This window comes from Chaetodon auriga, chromosome 2, assembly GCF_051107435.1.
Source record: "Chaetodon auriga isolate fChaAug3 chromosome 2, fChaAug3.hap1, whole genome shotgun sequence".
Lineage (NCBI taxonomy): Eukaryota > Metazoa > Chordata > Actinopteri > Chaetodontiformes > Chaetodontidae > Chaetodon > Chaetodon auriga.
The window spans coordinates 11,067,949-11,084,950 of NC_135075.1; the positions used below are offsets into that span (position 1 = coordinate 11,067,949).

General features: G+C 42.2%; 2 protein-coding genes and 1 long non-coding RNA gene across 3 annotated transcripts in view; 1 reads left to right on the forward strand and 2 right to left on the reverse strand.

The window, feature by feature from the left end:
* dnai1.2 (dynein, axonemal, intermediate chain 1, paralog 2) overlaps positions 1-13,516 on the forward strand; it is a 31,747-nt gene extending 18,231 nt beyond the window's left edge. The window contains exons 20-21 of the mRNA XM_076753981.1: positions 1,084-1,224; positions 12,178-13,516. Of these exons, the coding sequence (XP_076610096.1) occupies positions 1,084-1,185 (102 nt within the window). The 3' untranslated portion in view covers positions 1,186-1,224; positions 12,178-13,516. The remainder of the gene's footprint in view (positions 1-1,083; positions 1,225-12,177) is intronic.
* On the reverse strand, positions 1,221-7,045 carry LOC143334945 (uncharacterized). The gene is made up of 2 exons (XR_013078373.1): positions 6,825-7,045; positions 1,221-4,478 (listed from the first exon to the last, which is right to left on the reverse strand). It is a non-coding gene; the product is annotated as an uncharacterized LOC143334945 (long non-coding RNA).
* A 1,077-nt stretch (positions 13,517-14,593) lies between the features above and the next one.
* Positions 14,594-15,760, reverse strand: LOC143327210 (transmembrane protein 233). Its single transcript, XM_076741441.1, has 3 exons — positions 15,667-15,760; positions 15,392-15,573; positions 14,594-14,815 (listed from the first exon to the last, which is right to left on the reverse strand). Exons 2-3 carry the CDS (start codon positions 15,566-15,568, stop codon positions 14,594-14,596), a joined length of 399 nt encoding a protein of 132 aa, XP_076597556.1. The 5' UTR covers positions 15,569-15,573; positions 15,667-15,760.
* Between the last annotated feature and the right edge of the window lie 1,242 nt (positions 15,761-17,002).

The window sequence follows — 17,002 nt, forward strand, 5'->3', positions numbered from 1 at the left end:
GTTTTTGTTTTTTTCAACCGTGTTAAGAGATGAATCACTCTGTGTCCTGCATCCATACTAACTAAAAGTGAAAATTGGTAAAAAGTGCACAGACAGACGTCACATTAGGGCTAAAAGTGCATAATGTTTCAAAGCCATAGCACCAACCACCATGCAGTTTTTTGTGGTTTTGTATTATCGTTGTTTGTTGCATTATGCAATGATTGTGTCCATCAGCACCACACTCAAAAATGTAATATATTTTAGAATGCATGCTGGGATTCGTATCCTTCATATGTCATTAATATCTAACTATGCTGCTTATTATTAGTAACCTGCCTCTCTTGAAATGCACAAGACAAGTTTATATGAATTACCTCCCTGTTGGTGAAAATGAAAGTCCATCATATTTGTGCTACATATGTAGTAAGTTGTAATATCATTATATTAATGTCACATGTTGCTCTATAGCAGTGTGCAACCTGTAATCCACACTGCCTTCTAAATTCCAACCATGTTAGTTCCTGATGAAGATGGTTAAAATCAAGTGAAGCTCTGTTGAACTAGAAAATTGTATCGGGTCCCTTTAATCAAAGTCCAATTCAGTTTGAAAAGTCTGTAACAATAGTAAATGGGCCTGGATAACGATAGGCCTGTTAAACGTGCTTTAACAGAGGTAGAATCAGCTCTTGCAGCAGGACAAGAAAAACGTGTAGATATATGATGCAGCTCTTCAACGGCTGAGCTCTTTTTCACCAAGTGTATTTAATGTGCCAATGACAAAACCTCACCACGAACTTCGGAAGGTCTCTTTAAATTTGCCCTTTGCAATTGCGTCCTTTAGGCCGCAGCGCCATGTCTTTAAAGCACATTTCACAATAGAATGGAAAGAAATGATTATATAATGGATGACGTAATATAACCACTCTGCTTCTCCCGACCTTACATTTCAATCTCTGTCTGATTATGTTGTGTTCTCCTCCTATTAACTGCCTGCCTGTTGGGTTTGCAGTCTCCCCCAGTGCTTGGTAAGTGTGAGGTCAAGTCATCTCTGATTCCTCTCTCTGTCTCTGTGTGTGTGTGTGGGTGTGCGTGTGTGTGTAGGGCAAGAAGGGTCAGGAGCTACCTAAGGGTCCAGAAATGGAAGTAGCCAAGATGGAGAAGCTCCTCAGTCTGCTGAGGGAACCAGAGCAAAGCACAGTTTAACGTGGCCAGCGTGACTTTCCTCCACAACACAAGAACATGGTACAACCTTTTATTCTCCTTCTTAAAAAAAAAAAAAAGAAACACTTCTCACGCTTAGTGTGCAACAGTAAACAACATCGACATAACCAGAAAACAATTGTTTATTAAAAATGGTTTCTTCTGATCTCTCTGAAGCTGTTAATGATGTATTCATATTCAATTAATAATGCATTTATTTAGACTGCAGTACTTGATACATATTAAACAGGCAACATTGGAATTCCTTCGACTTGACTGACCTCTTCTGCAGGGATTTATTAAACCCATTCCACATGTATTGTACAAGTTGATTAAGCTGAAAAGTGAGGGGGGGAGGAGTTGCTGCTAGTGAACAGGGAGATAAATTAGCGTAATAGATTGAGCATTTATGGACCATATCCAGACAACTTATCTTGGCTGGCACACGCCGTTCTGGGCGCCCATCCAGGGATGAGCTAGGAGCCTTTTAATATCCCATCTACGGCGAGAACTTTGCTTTGAGTCATACCGCTGTCCGTCTTTATCTTGCCTTTTGCTCCATTCCTCTCTGTCTTAATGATCTTGTCCTTCAGTAAAGTACCACCCAGTGTGCTGATGCTCAACTGGAATCAAATGCTGCCTCAGTATCTCCTCCTTTCTCTCTCGGCTACAGAGAGCTCCTCTGCCCCTCACATCTTCCTGCGAACACGTGCAGCCCTCTCTCCCTTAAGTGTGATTCATTACTTCATCTCCACAAGTTTAGTTAGAGAGGGCCACTCAATCACCTCATTTTTACAGACAATGCGTAACAAATGATTGTGGCTATGGGGTGGTAATGAGAATACAGCTGCAACAGTTAGCTCATTACTGCAGTAATAGGGAGCATACTGCAGGGTCGGTCAAAGAACTGTCACATTTGTTTATGTTGTGTTTTTGGAGATTGCTGTAATCACATTCATCACGTTCAGGTTGGGTGGTTTAGTGGTTGCAGAGGGCAAAACAAAGGACACAGTTTCAGTGCAAGAACTGTAATATTGGAAAATTTCACCCTTGTGTACCATTACTTTTATGTGTCATCAATATGTGATATCCAGTTGCTTTATTCTATATCCACCGCTTCTTTTCTCTTTTTACTCAAATGATTCCCAGCAGCCTCCTCAGAGGGGATCAACTTCTTTTCAAGGGTTCCTCGTAAGACAGAAAGTCACCTTTTACTCAGATCAGTAGTCAACATGTCTCATGGTTATATTATATTCTGGTCTCCCGGGGCTACTGTCAGTGGACGCGTTGGTGTTTCTTTTACAGTGAATTTCAGTGAATGTTCTTTAATTATGACATCCTCAAACCTGACAAAATGGGCCTAGAAATCCAAGAACAGTTCCATCAGTTTATCTTTTTAGTTTAAGTCTTTTTGGATCCTTTCTATAGAGCTGCTATATGTTCTGTAGAATATATATACAGTACTTTTTATATTATTTTGATGGCTTTAGTTTTTGTTTGTAGAAAAACGAGCCAATCCCAGTGTCAGTTGTTACAGTGTATGTATTCCTCTGAGTTTGCCATGGTTGTGGTAGTTTGTTAGACTGTACATTTCTGTCTGTCACAGTACTTTTTTGGTATTACCCCGAGGTTGGAGATTTTCAAATAGTCCTTACTCAGTGTTACTCTGATATCAGCTCAAAGCCTGGGAGGTATTATGAACTTTAAAATACACATCATAAAATCTTTAAACTCAACAGCATGCCTTGTTGGGTCTGAAGCTGTGGCATAACAGGTTAAATGCTTAAGTACAGATCATTTGTGGTGGGATGTGGGGAGGAAGCGTGGGCAGTTTCTGTCTGCGACCTGTAAAATTCTATATGACGCAATCTCTGTATGTGAGCGTCCTCTGATTTGGTCCAGAGTGAGCCATCGTGGACGGCCACGAGCAGATGTCAGCGTCTTTATGGTCCATATTGAAGAGGACACAAATCTCAACTAAGCCTCTGTAGTCCTTATGTAACACCCTCAGCAAGGCGCTATGCCTCACAGATCGCTGGTATTTATGAGTGACAGTGACACACACACTCCACACAGGCTCAGGTCCCTGTTCTCAGCAATAGACTGGTTTTCTCTTTTTTTCAGGAGAGTATGAAATAAGAGGATATATTTAGAAACCTCCAACAACAGGCCAGCCGCTCTTTATGTACTGAACACTCCATTTTCTCGGTCTCTGTGGAACCTGAATCCATCCGTGCCGTCCTCTTTCTTCAGCCTGTGTATGTGTGTCTCTGTATGTCGGCATCCCTCCGTACGCTTTGTCAAACCAAGGACAAGATGTGACAAGGGATGTCTGCTTAAAAATAGTCCCCTCACCCCACCACAATTCATCCTTGCTGTCCCTGTGTGGCACAGCCATTTCTGCCATCAGATCAGCAGCTGACTTTAAAAACTATGAAGGACAAGCATGATTATTGCTTCAGTGAGTCAGTCCCAGTGCTCCCGCGGCCCCCCCTCCTGTGGAGGAGCACACCGAGGCCATCACTCATTGCTACGTTTGACTCATCCTTCTGCAGTCAGGAGGTCAACAGGTACTTGTGCTCGTTCATCTGCTGGGTTTCTCCCTCACTCGGAGCCAGCACTGGCAGCCTCTCCGGGCTGGAGGGGACCCTGCAGGCTCGGTAGAGGATTAGACAGAGAAGAAGGAGGAGGATGGCAACAAATGTGTTGCAGGCGATGGCCACCAACGCAGCTGTGGACAGTCCTGTCATGCTCTCTTCAGATTCCATAATGAAGGCTGGCCTGCAGTGTCGAGTGTTGGTCAACTTAAATATTGGTGTTTAAGCTGGTTCCATGACGTCTTTAGTTCAGTGTTAGGGAGTGAGTGAGACTGAGCATCACCAGCCTTGATATAAGACTTATTTGTAGAAGCTTGAATCCATAGGATTATGATTACACATGTCCACAGATGGACGTCACTGACTGTATTGCTATCATATAGCCTTAGGTATTGTGAAGCACTAAAATCAATATGTATTGTGAGAGAAAAAGAGGAGTGTTCCTTGGCACAATGCACATTGTGTTTTGTTGAATATTTAAATTAGAGAAGAGCAGGGAAGTCTGCCTGTGCCTCGTACGCCACAGATGAATGTTTACTCCTCAAAGCTCTGATTTTCTTTTGAGCCTCTTTAGGATGACACGCCACCAGTCTGCCATACAGATGAGCCTCGCAGCATTTTCTGGCAATGTCGATTTCACAGTCGCGTAGATGGACTATCAAAACACTGCTTACGATTCCAGTAAATTCCTACCAGCTTCTGTAAGAGAGGAACAAATACAACAATTAGGAAAATTTGAGCAGACGCAGATTTTCTGATGCTCAGAGGAACAAGCTTTGTGTTCGTTAGTGAACACATCAACCTTTCTAACATAATGTATCCACACTCATCAGGTGCACAGCGAGACGGCTGTGTCATTTATCTTTTCACATGGCTGCATCTGAGCTGGTGTGTCCTGCGTGTCATTTGGTTTTGGTAACTTGATTAATTGTAAATTTGTTAGGGAATTTGTACCACTTTAAGTTTATATTGTGCTCATACAGTGCAAATTCCAATTAAAGTTGTGTTGAATCAAGTTAACACAAATGACACCTCATTCCAGCACAGTTATATGACGGCCTTCCCATCCAGTAGATTGATTATACAGTCGTCTGAAGGGAGATGATATATACTCCATCTGCAGTTTGTAAATGGAGTAATTTTCAAAGCAGAATTAGGCGCACTAGATCCACTGTGGTTAGCTTCATTAAATTTTACACATGCACCATGAGGCTGCTGTAAAATAGCCACACAACATTCATAGACTGCTGTATTTTCACCCATAACTCTACAAGCCTCACACAAGAGTATGCTTTCCTCTTTCAAGGTGTTGATCTGGACTCTTATTTCCATTGCCACAACTGTCAGTATGTACTGCTTTTAAAGCAATAATATCAATATCTATGATTGGTACTCGCTCAAAACCAAATCCTAACACACCCGCCCACCTGAAAGTAGCCCAAATTCTGTGTCCAATCAGATGTTTCATGGCTTTCGTTTCACATGCACTACTCCACTCTTCCACACACGTGTCTGCATACTCGATGTGCTCATCTTTCTTCATAATCCGTCAAATTAACATCTACAGCACAGACGCCGCTCATGCTAATACGGATGCACAATGTCAGGAACTAAATTGAAAATTCGCTTCCATTATTGTCCCATTTGGTACATTAGCATAACCATGAATTTACATTGGAATAGCACTCGTAGTGTGAATAGTTAACAATGAATTTGTGCTGCGGTTTACCTGGAGAGTGCTTATCGAACCTCATCATTTTGAATTCAAAACGCATCCAAACATCATCAAAAATAAACCAACTGAATTACTCTGGCCAGTTAGCTTCAGACGATAGAATGGAAAAACATCGCGGGGTAGAGTATCTGGATGATCTCAGATTTTGTTGTGATTTGCATCCTTGTCCCGTGATGGATTTATGGAAAACAATTGACCATTTACTCTTGAATGTACCTTCATCTTTATGCAGTAAAGACACTCAACACTTAACCTCCTGTCATTTCATTTTGTTTTCTGTCACCATTAATGCCATAAACAGATGACAAGCAGTGACCTCTTCTCATGAAATTCAGCCAAAATTTGCGTTGTTTTAAAGTCACTTTGAATGAAATTCAGTGATCCTGTTAGTCCAGGCAACAGTTTGTTTAGAGGATTTGAATGGTATAAAACACTGGAGATAAGGTAAACCTGCAGCACAGCAAAGAGTGAGAGCTTTTGATTTTGTTTTTATTGGCTTTAATGTGCAATAAGAAAACTCTCCTTGTTGGCCCCAGTTCTCAGTTCAGGAGTTTTGTTCTTAAACAAGTGGCAAATAGCATGAGTCCAGTCACTCGCCGTGAGAAAAGCTTGTGAGTCATGAGGATGTAACCCCAACAGAATCACTGACTTCCTTCAGTCAGTCTTTAATCTTTCTCTTTCTCTCTCAGGCTCACACACTGCTGTCACACACAAATGGCTCTCCTCGGTACTGCTGGGAAACCCCACTAGAAAGCTTTACTCACCAAAAACAAAAACAAAAAAAAGAAAAACACTCCAACATCTGCATGCAAGTGACAGCACTATCACAGACACCTGCTATCAATCAGTCCCATCATGTTAATCAGAACCCCCCACACACACATACACACAAGAAAAGAACACAGCTAATGGCGAAACCAGCTGAGCGAGAGCTGAGAGTGTGACAGGTGGATTTGATCAAGTCACAGAGCGTTTCATCTGGCTTTGGTGCAGCCCTCAACACTCAGGTGGAGAGGAGCCTCCCTGCTTTCACTCTTAGGAGAGTAAGGACGGTTGTTATTCATCACAAATAATCCAAAACTTCTCCCGACAGCATGAGGGTCACAATCACAGCCAGAGAGTGTCGTGGCTTAATTCACTGTGTAATTCTGTGACATTTCAAGAGCCTCGGGTTGCCTCCAGTCCTGTGGGGAAAAAAAAAAACATCTTGGGTGTTAACTTCAGCTCCCCAAGATGCTCAGACTTTCTGGATTCTGTGTGCTGTCACATGAGAGAGCAAAGTCTTCGATTCATACTAGTTGCTCACTTACCCCACAGCCAACAGTGTGTCTTCTGAATAAATATCCCACGGTATCAGTCATCCTCTGTTCTCCGTTTCATGGATAACAGTTCCCCCTTCGGCTGCCTGCCATGCTCTTTTCCCCTTCTCTCATCTCTGCCTCTGTCTCCCCCTCTTCCTTCCCTTCTCCATCTGCTTCGCTGCACCACACACACACAACTGAAGACGAGGCAGGACTGCACACTTGCTAGTGAGCGAGCTCTCCAACAGCAGGAACACAGAGAGAGAGAGAGAGAGAGAGAGAGAGAGAGAGAGAGAGAGAGAGAGGAGGGGCTGTGCTAGTGGATGTCAGCAGTGATATCAAGCGTAGGGGAGAGGGGAATGGGTTGGATGTAATTACACAGGGCTGCTGCTGCAGACAGGAGTGTGGGGGGGGGCGGAGGGTGGAGGTTGTTACGGAGAACAAGCAAGGCCGCCTGTCAGACAAAAACAATGACTTCTGCCTCGCATCGCAGTGCAGAGTACGGCCAAACAAGTGATTTCAGCTGTTCAACACCACACCGGGAGGCACGCTCAGCTGTTATGAGAGGAGCGCACATTAAGGCTCAATCAGTCGGCTTTCTTAGAAATGCTGAGACAAACAAATTCAGACAATTTTGCAGAATTGGAACTTTCTTCTGTCTGTTGTTTGTGTTTTATTCTTCCATCCTAACGCCGCTCCTTTCTCCAGCCCCGCCCCTCTTCCTTTGGCTCTACTGATGATACACCCTTTGGGATTTGACGGTGCTCCATGACTGGACAGTAATGAAACCTGTGGGCGGAGCATTTTTCTATGAGATTTTAGAAGGCAATGAATTGGCAGTGATGTAAGCTCACAGATAAACTAGACTGCATGTTTAAACTTTGTCAAGTCATTAGACCCCATAACCTTTAGCTCCTCTAATTGATCCTTAATCTAAGTCAGCAGCAAAATGATCACTGTGTCAGAGTTCCCAGTAAGTAACAGTGTCATATGAACTGCTTCCAGTATGAGTTCAGCACAGAGTTGTCTTCAAGACAGCTGACAAAACAGAGTGAAGCAATTATTTCTGCAGTTTTTGAGGAATGTACTGTATACCCACACAAAATTGCTCCACTAGGAGATCGTGTTCTGTTCCAAATGAAAACTCCAGATTGTTTTCATCTGAGGTTTCTGCAGTAGATTGATGATCCTGCTTTGTCACTTGCTGTGATCTCTCTTGTGGGATCTTATTGTTGTTATTTGGTGGGAAAAGAAATGGCACAATAGTATAAGCTCCGTGTGATGCCTTGAACCTACAGCTGGAGTGCAAGAAGGAGAAAGACAAAGATTTTTTTGTGTGTGTCAATAAAAAGTCAGCTAATAACTTTCGGGAAAAGAAAAGAAGTTCAATCTACTTGTGTGCAGTTATTTTAAGAAAATAATAGGATTAGTGATGTTTCAGGTGCAGGTGAAACGAGCAAGACACTGAGCAGGGTCGCATTATGGACGGCTGACAGACAAAACAATATATTGAGGAGTAACTTCAGTTTTCAAAATCAGACCGTTTATTCCAACAAGCTATTAGCATTTTTAGCAATGTCTTCAGTATGGACAGTTGGTCTTTGCCGAGGCTGACGCTGTCAAGCACAGACGAGCTGAGCAGTGTGTCACTACCATGTTACTTTTTAAGACTTAAATAATCTTTATGTAATAAATTGTTGTGATGTAATCGATAGAGCCGATAGCTCTATGTTCTGCATGAACACAGGTGTTTGTGTTGTGGGTTTGATTTGTTCTAACCTTTCTTCTGCTTTCTTAACGATGACACTGACACCATGAATAGATAGTCGGCTTGTTTATACCCATATCTGTTTGCTGTTTAACTTACTGGAAGGCAGGATCAGTATGAAGGAAAACATGGAACATTTTGCTTGAGGCCCCTCTGCAGGCCAAAAATATTATTACTGGCAAGTGTAGAGAGGTCCAGTCTGTAACTTTGAATTGACTTTGGAGAACAACTTTGCAAACTAACAGCCTTCACAGGAAAAGTCAAGTCTCCAGTGGGACTGCTGGCGTGCAGCGAAGATAGAAGTACTGTTAGCAACGTCCATCACAGACTCATCGTCTTACATCATGTTACACCAACTGTGACAGTTAAGGCTATCGGCTGATCTCCACACACACACATACACACACACACACCTCAAAATACCAGGATTTGGGATCAAAGTCAGTTATTACTTTGAGAGAGAGAAGCTGTTGCGAACAGACTGGCACCTTGGCTGAGCGTAGGCAGGACATACTGTAACTCTCTGTTAGCTCCCATAACGTGACGGCACACACACATATTCTGATAAGCAGGTCTTCCCAGAAGCAAAGACGGAAGAGGAGCAGGAAGAGGAAGAAAAAAGCTGCTCGCAGCTGGAACCGCAGAAAATAAGACTTCTAGCACTTTCATCTGTCATCTGGTTGCCATAAATCTAAATTCCATGCACCTGTGGAATGATATTAAAATGACTGAAAATATGTGGGAGGGAAACCTTTCTTCACGCATATTCTGCTGGCAGATTTAGACAGATGCTGAAACTCTAGTTTGCTAAGACTGCAGGCAGAGAGCTGTTTTGAAATATCAACTCTTTATTGTTTTCTGGAAGTGCACCGACTCCTTTATGTGGGACAGATTGACATGTTTTTTTCTTAAGACAAGTGCTTCACTTTGAATACAAATGAACATTTAAAGACAATGTTAAATCCTCTTTAGATTACATCATTTGAGACTTCAGTTGCAGTGAGAGCTGTGCCATTTATAGTTCAGCAACTGCAAATAAAATTCAAACGAGTACCTGGAGAAACTCAGTGTTGCACATGCATACAAAAAAACAGATTCCTAGTACCAGCACGATTCCCTGGTTTTTATCTGTGGCCTTCTAACCACAGCTGAAGGCTCAGCACAAACAACATGGCAGAAATGGCTGCAACACATTTCGCAATTATGTCAGTGACCTCCCTCCCTGAGCGTTATGTTATCAAGGGAGGTATCAAGGTGTAAAATAATATGTGGTAAATTCTCAAAAAATCAAATGGGATTAAGTTCCTAAACTTGATGTGCTGCTGTTTCCCATCATCACAAACATACTGTGTACGCATGAAGCTACTTTTCAAACATGGCGAGAGGCTGGATTTGTGATTGCTGTGTCTCATTTTTCCACTTATTCATCATGTAGTGGAATATTTAAGTAACAGTTTGTATTTGATAATATAAGTCTTGTCTGTTTCATATGTTTGCAGATCCAAACTGATAGTCTAGTACTAATATTTGTTTTACTAACATTAAACATTCGACAGTGGTGATTTCATTTGCTTTCAGCTGCAGCATCATGTGGAATTTTATTATTGCTCTTACAAGTCCCAGAAGTTTATTCTCACATCCTGGGACAAAATGTTCCAGATGCTTCGTGTCATATCAAACCTAAAATGAACCAGCAGCAGTGTCTGTCTGCTCAGTTATCCCTCGCCTGATTAAATGTACACATAAACCTTCAATGAACGCATCTCAACACATGCCTTTTAAGAACAATTGTTGATTAATTTATGACCCAAACTGCAAACAGCTGGGTTATTTTCCATTCATCTCCCGTTCTCTGTGCTCCTCACAGATAAGCCTGCTTGTCTTTTCTCTGCAGTGTTGGTAATCTCCCCGGCGCACCACGCACCGCTGAAATGCAGATATCAGCGGCTGCTTGCAACGGTTCCTCCAGCTGAAACACACCCCCGCACACGAGAAGTTGATAAGCGTAACGTTTCAGAATGGAACCAAAGAACTGCAGCATGTGTAATTCACAAAAAAATCTGGTTTCAGTGCAGTTTTTGAATCCAGTAACGTCTTACTCGAGCCCACACTGCTGACATAGCAGGCAGGGGTGTGTTGATGTTGGCAAGTTCAATCCATGACATCTGGGTGTCCAAGAGAAACTAATTCAGACTTTTCTCTCATAAAGTAAACAGCACATGATATCCCTCATATTCTATGTACACACATGCCTGTACAGTAAATGTTAACAGCCATTATTTGTGCGATGACGGCGTACTCTACAAGACGGATCATCCATGCTGTTCTAATGTGTGTGAGCCGCAGTCATGACCCAGTTTGAGGCAGCGATTTCTCTGCCTCATGTGTATTCCTGTCATACAGCAGGTCAGAAAAGGGCATTTCTTATAGGTTATTCTTTGTGATACACTGATTTCTAAATATAGACTGTGATTACAATAGGGTGAACAGTTATAATGTATTATTGAAGGTAAAAAGATGAAGGAAACAAGGAAATAAGTAATAGAGCAAATACACCAACGGTGCACATTTTTTCTTTAAATGCAGAAATCACTGAATATATGACTAAATGATGTATATAAATATAGGCCTTATTTCTCAGTTCATTTCTGAGTCAGTTAAAGCTTTTCCATTGTTAATTATTCCTCAATTAATCGATGATAGAAAAGCTTGTCAGCCTTCAACAATTTATCACAAGCTTGCTGCTCAGTGTATTCTCAGTAATTGCACGGTCCTCTCTGTAATTGTAAACAGCAGTAAATTGTATAATCACTATAAAGTCTTTTATCCCTCCTGGTTTCAGCCCGAGGCTCACGAGAGAAGGATCAGTCAGTATTTTCACACAAGTGTTCAAACATAGCTGTCAGTGGAAGCAGACACGCCGCCCCCTTTTTATTTAATTCCACAGTACGCCAATGACAAAAATATCAAGCTTTAAGAAGAATTTCTTTGAACGCAGTTGGCTTCTCAGGCTGCCCGTGCTTCACTACCCATGGTCTCAATTATGGACCAAAAAAAAATGATTGTGGTTCTCTAAATTCATATGAACAATAATATTTGATGAGGGCAAAAAAATCTGTTGGACCGAGACGTTTTTTGAGAGCATAGCAACACTAATGAGGTTCTTTTACATAACGTAACACAATAATCAGATCTCTCTTGACAACCATCCAGCTACACTGCTATTAGCGTCTATAACAATCAGTAGTGGGCACCACTTCAAGTGGATAAAGATATGGGTCGACATAAGCAATATCAGTGTAGACGTGGGTGTCAAAATAGCGTGTTAACACATTTATGAACAGAGAGGAAGGCGTCTCAACAGCAGGCAGCTGCGAAATCCACGATGACAGTTTGTCAAATGACTGTCAAAGATTTTCACTGACCCACTGCATCATCAACAACAGGCAGTATCAGTCGAGTTCTGTTCACGATGGATCATATAACTTAGCACATGTGAAATGGGTCACTTGCAGGAATGAACCCACAGGTTATTATCACCCAACTCTCTACTGAGCATTTTAGCAGATTTCAGCGTATTGTTTTGTTTTTCAGGCTCGTCACTTTGCTGTTCACTCCTGCAGCTCTCATCAGCACCGTTTCCAGATGCAGGCAACAAAAGAGCTCCGAACTCCCGATGCGTACCACCTACCTGATCCAAAGAGTAGATAAAGGTAGCAGCTCTGCTGAGCGTAGTGGACCATTTAGCTGCTTGAAGAGCCACATTGTCATCTCAGGGGATGGTGGAGACCAACAGCAGAGCAAGAAGGAGAGCAAAATACTGGACTCAAACATGACAAATGAATGCTAACGTTGTTCCATATCTGCTAGCTGGATAAAAAGGCAACTGAACAGCAATTCTATCCAGTGACGATATGTTGATGTGTGTCTACAGCCAAATAATGCAACTTCAAACCTTTGGGGGCTTTTAGGTTGGTGGATTTCAGGTATCTGAATGCATGTTGATGCTTCCGTGCCTGCTCTGCATCATTCCCACAGTTATCCCCTTTCATTTATCCAAAGTGGATCAAACTGCTGCACCCTGAGAGGAATGTGTCATGGGATATGTAGGTATGGAGGCTCTATCTGGTGCTAATGGAAGCGGCTGGTTTGAGTGGCCTATTTATGAGCACTTCATGTGAGTCATGGAGAGCTCTCCAAACATGTTGTCTATAATGCAGCTAGCAACACAACAGCACAGCTTCAGGTGAGCCGACGCTGTGAATGCGAGCTGGAAAAGAGTATAATTCATTATTCTGGTACAGAGGCAAAGAGAAGCAGCTGGAAATCGGCATCTCTTTTTAATGTGGAGTGCAAAATTGAATGACAACTACATTAATGAATTTTGTTTGTGTGAATTTTCACACAAAGCAGCTTCATTATGTGGCAAGGTAATCAGGTTCCTGTCACAAAGTCTGCCTTGATCCCTAGATAATCGTGCTAAGTGCTTTCAAGTCACCTAATCCCTGCACTCATTTCATTTTTCATCGTGTTCTCTCGAGTTTTGCTTTGGTGGGACATCAAAGAGGTGGCACCACAAACACGTTGCATTTCTCTTTCAAGTAATGGGAGATGATGGCACAAGATTACTGCCAAAACTAATTTGTCCAAGTGCAACAGAATAACTGCAGAAACTTGGCAGCAGGCCTGTTACATCAGAGGCACTGCTTTGGATCGCATCTGCGCACGGAAGATTGCTTTGACGGAAACGCAAACAGTACGCTTTGTTTTGTTTAGTGTTTAGCATGTACGTATAATTGGTCATTGTTATCCCCGTGGAGAGCTGTGAAAAGAAATGTATGAACACAGTCTGAGAGTACTGTTCAGCAGCAACAATGAAAAACTGTGAGATTAAAGCGGACACACGGGATCAGGACTCTCCTGCTTGAACCCACCTGAGTCATCACTTTATTCCCTCCCACCTTTCATGACACTTTTCATAATGTTTCATGTTACCTTGCAACAGGGTCACTTCTGCTTGACCACATGACACGCTGGGCAACCTGCACCACAGAGGGGCCGTCTTCTATATTTAGTTGGGGATATAGTGTGACATATCTAACAACATGAACATTACCAAGCAAGGCAGGTTGTAGCTCAAGGTTCAGGGAGGTTTCGAAGTGACCAAGGGTGAAAATGTGTGTGAAAACAATTGTGCGTTAATTCCTCATTTCAAACATCATTTAAGGAGTAAAAGATGGAGTGTGGGGTGAGGGTCTAATAGGTAACAGATGAAGAGACTCTCAAAGACATGTAATGTCTTTGATGCCTAATAGTCTGAAGCCATGTCACAGCATGTCAGTCCACACAGGAAACACTGCAGCACCAGTCAGATAACGCCCTTCAGAGCCACAGACGACGTTATACTGCATTCACAGGCTGAGTCGTACTCTTGCTCCGAGGACACGTTTGTTTATACAGTATTTCTTAGACACAATAAGGAGTTATAATGTAAGAGCATCAAAACACTCAACTGTCTGTTACCAATGAGAAGAACTCCATTGTTATATTGGAAATATGAATGTTAATTTATTATTCTTAGCAGTGACAGACAGAATAAGATAATAATGAATGAAGATAACTGCTTAGAACATCAGAGTATTAGCAGAAATAAGAGTGGTTATGACTGTCTTTTTCTTGGAATATTTGTCATCGTTCTGGATAACGTAGGTGTTCTTATCAAGTCCTAGCCAGACTGTCGTCATCACTGTAGTGCTAGCAATGTTTTGAGCAATAAATAATAGCAAATATAAAATTGTCACATTGGCTTCACAGCCACACAAGCTTGCTGTAAACCATAGCTTCCGCACACATGGAAGGCTGCCTCTTTAACTCTACAATCAACATTGAAACATGTACATTCACCTGATTTTATAGTCCTTGAGTGTCCATATGAACAGTAAACATGAGAGGAAGTGATGCACAGGCTGCAGTAAACATGAGTCAGAGTCTTTCACTGGCGGCTGGTACCTTATGACCAATCACCTGAGCCCATCCACATATCATAATCTTCAATAATGTGATAGGACTTCCTGTCATATTGCGGTGGTGGTTGTGCAGTGGTAAAATGAACGATGCAGGTGATAGCGATGATGAGAAGGCCGATGATGATGGATGCGACAGCAACATAGAGAGCATTCCTGCCCAGCCGCTTCGAGCCGTCATAGTCATGGCGATAATAGCTGTTCCTAGACTGGGAATAAGAAATCACTGTTACACATAGAACCCAGATGATACATTTGAGCATTTTACTTGTAAAAACTGTGACACAGGCCAGTGACAAAGCCAATAAATGCCTTTACTCCAAGATTTCCAGATAAGTAGCTTAAACTAAGCATATTTTGGAAAGGTGCAAGTGTCACCTGCAGGGATCTGTTCACAGGGTTTAACGGGTAACTCCTATTGATTGTTGGTAAAACATTCTGGTAACAGGATGCAGTGTTGACTGTCTGCTTTGTAGTTTGACCACGAACTCAACATTCAGATCGTCAGTTTGCAGCATGTACATTTTGTGTCATTTTCCAGGATGTGAGGCCAAGTGAGTGTGTTTGATGGGCAGAGCAGGTGTGTGTGACTGGGTTACATCGAAGTGTCCAACACACTGACTCACAACACGGCATGTCTGAACACTCTGTACCTGAAACACATTAAACGCCCCGCGGAGAGAACACACTTCATGTCTCTCTGTCCCATTTTTTTCTTAATGACACACAGCAGCACATCTGCATTCCACAAGATGACACATATTCTGTGCTCAGGCCGTGCTCACCATGATAGAGAAGACCAGGGCCACAATGTTGACGGGGTACGCAGGACAAAAGCAGGTGAAGATAGTCAAACAGAGGTAGCTGCGGAGTGGAGGTGGAGGTTCCTCTGTAGAACGGACAAAATAGGCGCTCCCACTCAGGGAATTTTCCACTGGGGAATTAAGTACTGCAAGAGCCATTGGACCTGGAGCAATGAAACACAGTCAGGGGGTGGAAAACATCCAAATTAGAAAGGGTGGAAACAAATAAGCAGAAGCTGAAACAACAGAAATCCAACCGGAGGAGATGAAGTCCCACTTTTAACTAGAAACCAGAAGTTCAAAAGTCTGGTCAATAAGTCTTATATGTTGCGTAGTGGTTCTAGTCCTCTTTCAAAGCTGGAAAAAAAAAAACGCCGTTTGTGGGTTGAGAAGGAGCTGGAGAGACATGGGAGAGGATCAGTAACGCTGCTGGCCTCCACCCAGCACACTGCCCGGAGATGAAGTGTGAGGGATCAGACTGTTTACCGCTGCTGGCACCTCACGGAAACACTCAACATGCTGATACATGGAAATGATTCCCGCCAACAGTTCAGCGCAATGTAACATGTATGAATGTTTTCAGAGTATACGAGGGACAGAGGTTTGCTGTACCATGCACCCCTCTCTGTTTTCGTCCTGAAGTGTCACCGCTCAGTTTCACACTGTTGAAACTATCCGGCTGCGCATGGCAAACACTTCCTCTGAGGACGTCTTCTTTAAACTTGTCACTGTCTTTTAGATAGCTAACAGTATAGTAGGAAAATGATCCTTTATGGACAAACATGCGCTTTTAAACTTTGAAATGTTTGATGCCAGAGATACCTCTGACAGCAACAGCAGGGAGAACAACACCCATTTTCCAAATGTCAAAGATTTCTTATATGTGTCAGCAGCATGGACAGTTTCAGAGCAGGTGTGAAAACAAATAATGGAAGTCCAGGTCGTAGAGGCAGAGGCATCAGAGGCATGTGAGCCATGAGGAAAACTAGTAGATGTGGCAGCAGGGCCACAAATGGTGAGGACGGGGTTCTCTCCATTAGCGCTTTCTCCATTAGAAATAATGGCCTTGTCCTGCTTTTGGTGTGGAAGAAACCAGTTTGCAGATATTAAAGGGCAGTTCTGTACCTAATGTTGCATACTGTCGCTGTCAACTGCATAACAAAAGTAGCAATCACAATCAAATGCTTTAGAATAATTTATTAGGATTTTAAAATTGAAATTATCAGAAAAATAAAACAAGGAAAAAAGAAAAGCATTGCTGTAAAGCTTGGCGGGGGACAGCCCAAATCTTAAACTTTAACTGAGCTCATGTAGAGCTACAAGCTCCATCCAAAGCATTGGCCCTTTTCCTTACATCAACACAACAAAAGACATCATTAAAATCAATATACAAGGGGAACGAGATCTCAAAACAGAAAAATATAGTTTCTTTTTTTTTTTCTGAAAATAAGTCTTAATGCCGCAGAATTATCCACACGTCGTCTGCTATTACCAATAATAGTACTATTTTCATTTGTAAGGTAAAAAATAACTTATTGCTTTATTGTAAGTTAAAAAGTTACAGTGTTGGTGTCCAGCAGTAGTTTTATGTTG

Excerpts from the sequence above, each read along its gene's own strand:
- LOC143327210 (XM_076741441.1), bottom strand. The coding sequence starts at position 15,568 with ATGGCTCTTGCAGTACTTAATTCCCCAGTGGAAAATTCCCTGAGTGGG. Across the intron at positions 14,816-15,391 it reads CCCTGGTCTTCTCTATCATG|TCTAGGAACAGCTATTATCG; the intron begins GTGAGCACGGCC and ends TCTTATTCCCAG.